General features: G+C 39.8%; 1 protein-coding gene across 1 annotated transcript in view; it reads right to left on the bottom strand.

Moving 5' to 3' along the window:
* Positions 1–2,166: 2,166 nt before the first annotated feature.
* Positions 2,167–8,846, bottom strand: part of LOC121441120 — a 165,307-nt gene continuing 158,627 nt past the window's right edge. The window contains exon 9 of the mRNA XM_041642255.1: positions 2,167–2,349. Within this exon, the coding sequence (XP_041498189.1) occupies positions 2,167–2,349 (183 nt within the window). The remainder of the gene's footprint in view (positions 2,350–8,846) is intronic.

The raw sequence follows: 8,846 nt of genomic DNA, 5'->3' as shown, positions 1-8,846 counted from the left end.
TGTGGGATGTAAGCTGAATGGGATAGGAAGAGAGAGGCGGTTTAGGCAGTATAGCCCCTGTAGGATGGCCAGGAAGTGTGCTAGAAACAGGATTTTTCAAGTGTGTGGTTATTCTATTGACTCATCCACCAGCAGGTACTTTCCACATAGTATTAACGTCCTGCTCATTCACTGAACGACTCTTCTTGCTCCATAAGATGGGAATCTATGTTGTACCAGTTTTTCAAGATTCTTAATCTCTTTGTCATAGCAGCCTACTATTATCAAAGGTCATCATCTTGAGTAGTACTTCGAATGGTCCATACTGAAATATATATATATATATATATATATATATATATATATATATATATATTGAGGATAGTGTGTGGTTCAGGACTCCCACTCAAGGGATAGGATCCAGGTTTTCAGCTGCACAACCAGAGACCTTGCTACCAACTTCTGATACTGTCATCTTTTTTATGACTGTATTGAGTAACATGATATAAGAAATTCCCATAAAGGTATCATCCAGTGATGAACTGGAACAGATAACTGTCTAAAGAGCTACTAGCTCTGTAGTCTCCAGTTACTGCTGTCTTTGTTTATAAGAGCAGTAATTTAGAAATTATAGATATGCTGACTTAATAAATGCTCTTTGGGGGAGTATAAACTTACCAGTTCAGCAGTATCTAATTTGGTAACTATGCTCTTCTAAAACCACTCTGGTGAAAGTCAATTTTAGTAGACCCAGAGAGGGCATATAATTTGCTTTTATAAGCTTTAATGGCATGAAGTGACTCAAACGTTGGCTGCATATGTGAGAAATGACTTGAAATTCTTACTGCTTCTCCAATAGTTACACATTTGACTCTAGTATTTGGGCTCATAGCTAAAAAAACACCAGAAATTCTGCAAAACTGATAGCAACAGAAAGACAAAGTTTAGAGATAATTTGTGACTAAGAAATGCAAGACAGAAAATTAGTTTCAAGGGTGAATGTTATTGTTGGATTTTGTCAAAGAATTTTACAAATAAAATTTTGGGATGTTATTTTTGCTTTGAAAGCATAGAGTGATACAGAATATACAATTTGGTGCTTCCAGGGCAGTTGTTTATTTTTATTAACCAACTACAGTAGCTGTTAAACTGAGCCTTAATGAATCAGCATTTTCAGATTACCCAAGCTTTTTAAAAAGCTTGACTCCCCAGCCCAGCCCCCAAAACTCATCCCAAGGGAACACCTGTTTCATTACACCGTGTTTTATTTCTATGCTCTTCATATGAACTCCCCTTTTTTTTAATTATCCACATTGAACCTTCCTTTGGATAGAATGAGATTATTTTACAGAGCATTTAAGAGAAGCCAAATAGTTGATGTTTATGCCACATACTGTTACCAGGATGCTGGTGCTCAGGGTTGCAATTTTATATTTTGTACTCAAGTCAACATGGCGTCTTCATTATTTTCTCTTTAAAAGGAAACAGCCACATTCATCAATATCTTATAGTGTTCTTTAAAGAACACCATATCTTCCAGATATGCCAGAATCTGAATTAGCCCAAGATTTGCTAATGATGGACCAAAATGGAAGTTCCCAAGCTTGATTCCACATTAACACGGATTACTTGAAGAACTTTGACAAATCCCAAACTCTAGGCTTCATTCAAGACCAACTGAAGAATTTCTCGGGAGTGGATGCTGCCCAATAGTAGAGTCCTGGCATGCAGGAGGCCCTGTATTTGGTCTCAAGTACTGCATATATAGGGATGGCACCGCATGCCTGTAATCCTAGTCCTGAGAACCTAGAAGCGAGTGTTCCCAAAGTTCAATGTCATTCTCTTATTTTCTGTTATAACATTGCAAATTTGATGTGAGTCCTGATGACATGAGAGATCCTGAGAATTTCTACGGTAGAACTCCTGTATCTGTATTTTGAAGTTTCCCCCAGTAAATTCAATGAGCAGCTATGACTGAGCATTAGGCTCAGTGAACTCATGGCACATGAACAAGATGAATAAAGAAGTCTAAAGTTCCATGGTCCATGGTAAAGGATGTAAGATAAATGCACATACAGAATGCTTGATATAGTATAGGAGGGAGGAAATGAAAAAAAAAAGTAGACCTAGAAAACTGGGCAGCTCGTGTTGCCACCAAATGTCACATGGAAGCCTGTAGACAGGGATTCAACCTATGGCCTTGTTGGTGTCTGAGGCTATGCTGCTACCAGATCCATCCTGAGTTGAGTGCCCTGTGCTTCCACCTGGAGCCAGGATGTCGCCCAGGTCAAGGCTGAAGCCGAGGGCCATGTCTGTGTGCTTGGTTCTGCTGAAGCTAAGGTCTATGTTGGTATCTGTGGCCCATACCACCTGAGGGAGTAATAAGAGCAATGTGTGATAACCATGGGGCCATGATGAGCTGGCCCTGATCTTTGCTGGCCCTGGGATAGCTGTCCCTTTCTCTTGCTGGACACTACAGCAAGGGACCTGGTCCCTGACTCCTTATCCCGTACTTGGGAGAGAAGACCCCAACTTTCACTATGACTGAGGACAAAATGACCATAATGGCGTGGTTTTAAGTGTAATGGCTCCACTACTCACCTGAGAAGGGTGAACCTAATAGCCTGGACTAACCAGCACACCTACCACCCAGGCCCACAGCTGGGCCTGGAGTTGGCTCACCCTAACATCTCCTCCATCTAGGACCTATTGGAGCTCATGAAGGGAACTGGTACTATGAAATGGTACCCACAGGATCTTTACAACTCCAGCAGCAGCAAAATATCTAAGAGGAGTTTCCATGAGGATCCATTGATGATGGTGTGCTAGAGACCAGAGGCCTTGGACCAGACCTCATTGCAATGAACATTTGCAAGTAAAGACACTTGGATAAAAGGGTATACTCTGCGACACACCAAGGCTTCCACAGTCACCAGGAAAATTGAAGAACTTTTGGAAAAGCAGGAAAGAAAGATGAAGGAGTGAAGAGGTTTTTTGTTTTTCTTTTTGTTGTTGTTCCCAGTACCCACAACTACCTCCAGTATCATGGAACCGTCATTCTAATCTCTGATTCTTAAGTTTCACTTTTTCATAATTCTACATGTGAGTGTACTCATAAAGTCCTTGTTCTTCTGTGCCTAGCTGATTACACTTAGTAGAATGTCCTCCAGGTACATCCACGTGGATATCACACTTCCACTTCCAGCTAGGAACAAAGAGTTCAAGCTGAGCAAAACACACAAATCCCTAGAATAACTGTGTCAGAACTCTTGAAAAACTACCAGTGTGCTTTCCTATGATCCTTGTGAAAGAATCCTGTTCTGGCCAGTGAAGCAATCTGAAACTTGTTTATCAGACACCAGACATTCAGCCAAGGATAACACACAACAGTTCATTAAATGGAGAGCATATCAGAATAAGTCAGTGTAGTATGTTGGTATTTGACAAGAGAAAGTGATGAGATAATGAACGAACAATGGGGCAAGAAAAGATTTGAGCGTAGTCAATACTCATCTAAGCAATCTTTGGAGTGCCTTGAATATATTAGCTTACTTAATTCTCATGGAAATATAATAGGATTTGTAGGCCGATTTTATAGATAAGGTTATTATAAATATGGAGAGTTTGAGGTACAAGATGAAGATTATTATAAAACAAATGGTAGGGCTATGGTTTAAAGCCAGCTAGGCTGGGTCCAGAGCACACCTTTTCAGCTATTTTTGCTTTATAATATTTAATTATTACAATATTGATTAACTTTTCTTTATTAAGTTATTTTCCAGAGAGAATACACATATTCCATTTACTTCTGATATCATTTTTTCTATTAAAATACAGATTTTTTCCATTTTCAGTTTTAACTGCCTAAAATTAATTTTATAAAATTTATTTCCTCATATAAACAATGAAATTTATTCTGCACATATAAAGTTTTACCTCTAAGACCATAGCATTTTTTATTCATCTATTTATTTTATATCCCAGAAACAGCATATTACCTCCCCATACTCCCCTCCAGTCCCTCCCCTTCACCCCCACACTCCTATACTCCCACCCCACCCCTAATCCCCTCCTCTTCAGTCTCCATTCAGAAAAGGGTAGGTCTCTCATGGATTTCAACCAAACATGACATATCAAGTTGCAGTAAAACTAAGCACCTCCTCAATTATTAAGGCTGGACAAAACAATACAATATGAGGAATATGGTCCCAAAATCAGGCAATAGAGCCAGAGACAGCCCCTGCTCCCACTGTTAGGAGTCCCACAAGAAGACCAAACTGCAGAAGGGTAACGTATACGTAGATCTAGGTCCTAGGTCAGTCTCAGGCAGGCTCCCTGGTTGTTGGTCCACTCTCTGTGAGTTCCCATGAGTCTAGGTTAGTTGATTCTGTGGGCCTTCTTGTGGTGTCCTCGACCCCTCTGGTTTCTACAATCATTTCTCCCTCTCTTCTGCAGGATTCACCAAACTCTACCTAATGATTGGCTGTGGGTCTCTGCCTTCATTAGTTACTGGTTGGCACGTCTCTGTTGACAATTGTGCAAGACACCAATCTATGACCATAATTGTTAAAGTGTTTACTCTACTGACAGGTCTCACACTCATGGTTCAGTACTCCTAATCTGCCCTTATATTAAAAAAAAATTACTGAAAAGATGTGATTCTTAGTTTTTAATCTGTTACTTAAAAGAACACAACAAAACAAAATTGAATAGCACTAGTTCTGGTGGTGCACACCTTTAAGGCAGAGGCAGGGTGATGGCTGAGTTCAAGGCCAGCCCGGACTTATTTATGAAATCCTATCTCAAAATAAAATACCTACCATAGGGTTCTTCCTCTCCCTCCCTCCTTCCCTCCCTCTCTCCCCACCCCTCCTCTTCTCTAGGCCCTCCTCTCTGTCTGACAACCTCTGAGACCAGTCTGGTCTTCATAGTGAGTTTCAGGCGATCTTGGGGGTGGGGTGGGATGGGGGTAAGGGGAGATGGGGAGAGAGGGGGGAGAGGGAGAGAATGGGGGGAGCTTGGGGAAGGGGGAGGATTGGGATGAAGGAAGGTTGGATGGGGGAGCACGGAAGCACGGTTCTTAGTTAAGGGAGCCACCTTAGGGTTGGCAAGAGACTTGAACCTAGAGTGGCTCCCAGATACCCAAGCCGAGGTCCCCAGTTAGTTCCTTGGGCAGCTGAGGATGGGGAACCTGAAATGACTCATTTCTTATACACAGGTGTTAGAGTTTCTATATAGAATGAGAATCACAGATCCATTTACTTCTTTTTCCCTGTACTTTCTCAGTGTTTGTTTTTACATATATTGAAGTTTTTGTATTATTTTTGCATATTTTTATATTATTACATATTCAGGGGTAATTGACTCCATTACATAATGCCTAATAACTTTACTGACATGGATTTTCTGTAATTAATACAACTACTGTTTTTATTTCATTGGGTACACAGTATATCTTTTCTAGTTCCTTCCTTTCTCATATTTTATTTTTTAAATTTGTTTATTTTATGTATATAAGTGCTTTGTCTGTTGTATATATTTTTGCAGCACATGCATACCTTTTGCCCACGGAAGTCAGAGGAGGGCATTAAATCTACTAGAACTGGAGTTACAGCCGTATGAGGACACAGATCTTCTACAAAAGCAGAAAGTGTTCCTAACTGCTGAGTCATCTCTCTGGCCCCTCCTATTTTCTTTCTTCTACTTATGTATTTTTTAAAGATTTACTTACGTATTTTATGAATATTAGTGCTCTGTCTACATGTATACATCTACACACCAGAAAAGGGCATCCAATCCCATTACAAATAGTTATGAGCCACCATGTAGTTGCTGGGAATTGAACTCAGGACCTCTGGAAGAACATTAAATAATCTTTAACTCTGAGTGATCTCTACAACCCTACTTATGTATGCTTAATTCTACTGTACCAAGAAACTTTGACAAAAGGAGTGTAAAGAGACTTTTAAGTATATATTATAGTGTTGCTATAGTAAGATATATTGTTATACAAAAGATCTTTCCAATGTATCTTGAGTAAAAGAAAATGAGTATTTTTTTGTATAACATCTGTATTAGTCATGTTTCTCAAGTTTCAGGAGGCAACAAAAGGGCAATGACAATAGCCTATACTATTTGAGGGGTCTCTTAGATGTCCCTGTCCCATAACTCGAAGAGGGGTTTCCTTTTCCTGGCACTTGAATTTGATAGCCTTTGGCTCTAGGCTATAGAGGGCATGAGGGTGTTGTATTCATAGATAACCACTAAGAGAACCAGGAATATTAATCATATTGAGGTGGCTCTTTAAATGAAGGAAATAAAATCAAACACCTGCATTCCATCTAGAAACCTGAAAGAGGAGGTTGTTAATGACCTGATGACCTTTTTTGCTCTCTGTAGGGACAGACCTCACCCTGATTCCCCAAAATGATTATCCCAAACTCTTCTCTCCCTACACTATTCCCCATCCTTAGTGGAGATGTCACGTGTACTTTATGGTCTGCTGACCTCTATGCTATCAGGCAAAGACCACACTAGATTCTAGGTCCTTTAGCCATAGAACCTACCATCATGGTCACATGTACTTTGCAAAAGATTTTCTATGTAGTCACACATTAAGCTTTATTATATATATGCATGGAATTGGACTGATTGTTGCCGTGAAACCTTTACACAAATTGTACTGTGTTCTAAATATTCTGACAATGAACCATCTGGCTTTAAACTCCATGGATCTGATCCAGGTTGAGGATGTCAATCTGTACCAGGTTTTTATTTTCACCTCTCCATGCTGTTTGCTTCCCTGTATAACACTTACAGGAACCCCCTCCAAGAGAAATGACAAGGAAGCAGCAACCATGAAGTCTCAATAATATGGTTGCCTAAACAAAACCTATATAATGACTATATGAGAAGACATAACAAGGAGGATGAGAGAAAATTCACATGGCCCTGCTAACTCCCCAATTAAGAACTAGAGGCAATCAATGGCTGCTGGCGGAGGGAGAATCAGTTTTCTCCACGAATAAGCTCACTGACAGGTTATCCCATCCCTAGTGGGTGGCCCTAAACACAACATAAGTACATATGAGAATGTGAGGGAGAGACGACAGGCACATGCACATGCGTGCGTAAAACAATTACAGAAAAGGTCACGAATTTGAAAGAGATTGTGTGAAGGTGACATAGGAGGAGATGGAAGGGAAGGAAAACAAATGATGTAAAACCAGTAATCATGTATGAGAGATATAATGTTTTAAATAAGAAAAGAGAGAGAAACACCAGTGCTTTCCTAGTTTTCTTTTTATTCAAGCTGGGATCTCAGTCCATGGAATGGTGTCACTCACTTTTGGGGTGCATCTTCTCTTTTTAGTTATTCCCTCCTGCAAACATCCTCATACACACACAAAATAGTAGGTTTTCCATAAGAACATACTACTATAATAAAAGAATAAGATATTCTTGACCTTAGAAATACTATATGTAGCAAAATGATCCGTATTCAGAATATAAATAGTTCGTGGTCCTGGAACTTTCTACTGTATCCTGCAACATTCTTATTGCAAATTTGAGCCTTCTTCCCTTAAAAATCGAGAATCATTCTTGGATGAACAAAAGCGACAGTAAGAAATTTATTAAAACAGCTGGGCAGTAGTGGTACACACCTTTAATACCAGCACTTGGGAGACAGAGGCAGGTGGGTATCTGTGAGTTCAAGGCCAGCCTGGTCTACAAGAGCTAGTTCTAGGACAGGCTCTAAAACTACAGAGAAACCCTGTCTCAAAAAAAGAAACACAAACACACACACACACACACACACACAAAATGATTAGATCAATGCCTTCATGAAGGATGAGGCTAGGGATTGTACTCTTCCCACTCGACATGCTGCTAGATAAGAATGATGAAATTGTCAGAAGAATAACATCATCCGTGACCAATTTCAGAACTACAGCCTCAAATGCCCATGAAGTTTAGTCAGAGACTGCTCGTTTGTTTCCCAGCCACCCAGATCTGAAATAATCACACAGAAACTGTATTATTACATTACTGCTTGACCTATTAGCTCATACTTCTCATTGGCTAGCTCTTATATCCTAAATTAATCCATTTATATTAATCTGTGTATCACTACGTGATTGTGGCCTACCAGTAAGGTATCATACAGTGTCTGTCTTCTGCAGTGGCTACATGTCTTCTCCCTGACTCCACCTACTCTCTTCTCCTCTATATGCTTGGAATTCCTGCCTTGCCCTATTCTCCACTGCAATAGGAACAAAGCCTAATACACATGTATTCTTCATGTGTAGCTGTTGAAACCATCTTATTTCAGTCCTCACAACCTTAAGTCCTGAAGTTATGTTCCTTAAATTCTCTGTACCATAGCACCAATCCTGGAAATTTTCAGTACAGCCATGTTTTGCCAAGTACTTTCCATATTCCAAGAATCATTTTCTTTTTCTGGACCTCATTAGCTGATCTAATTTGAAATCCTGACCTACTAAACAAGTCAAACTTGAGCTAACTAAGACAGATCTCTTCTTTTGCTTAGGAAGGAGACTGAGGTGTATCTTATGAGAACTTCCAGTAATAGCTTCATTCATTATCAGCCTCAGAAACCCTACGAATGTGAAAGCTTCCTAAACCAGTTCTCTCTGAGAAATCAAGATTTAAAAAAGATGTAAAGACTTCCTGCTTTAAATGGATGGAAATAGAAAACACTATCCTGAGTGAGATAACCCAGACCCCAAAATATGAATATGGTATGTACTCACTCATTAGTGGATTCTAGCCATAAACAAAGGACATTGAGCCTATAGCTCGCGATCCTTGAGAAGCTAAGTAATAAGGTAAAGCCAAAGAAAAAC

The sequence above is a fragment of the Microtus oregoni genome, unplaced genomic scaffold (genome assembly GCF_018167655.1).
Source record: "Microtus oregoni isolate MIOR12 unplaced genomic scaffold, Mior012 000073F_ref0000255, whole genome shotgun sequence".
Lineage (NCBI taxonomy): Eukaryota > Metazoa > Chordata > Mammalia > Rodentia > Cricetidae > Microtus > Microtus oregoni.
The sequence above is the reverse complement of the archived record's forward strand: the minus strand, read 5'-3'. Positions and strand labels throughout refer to the sequence as shown.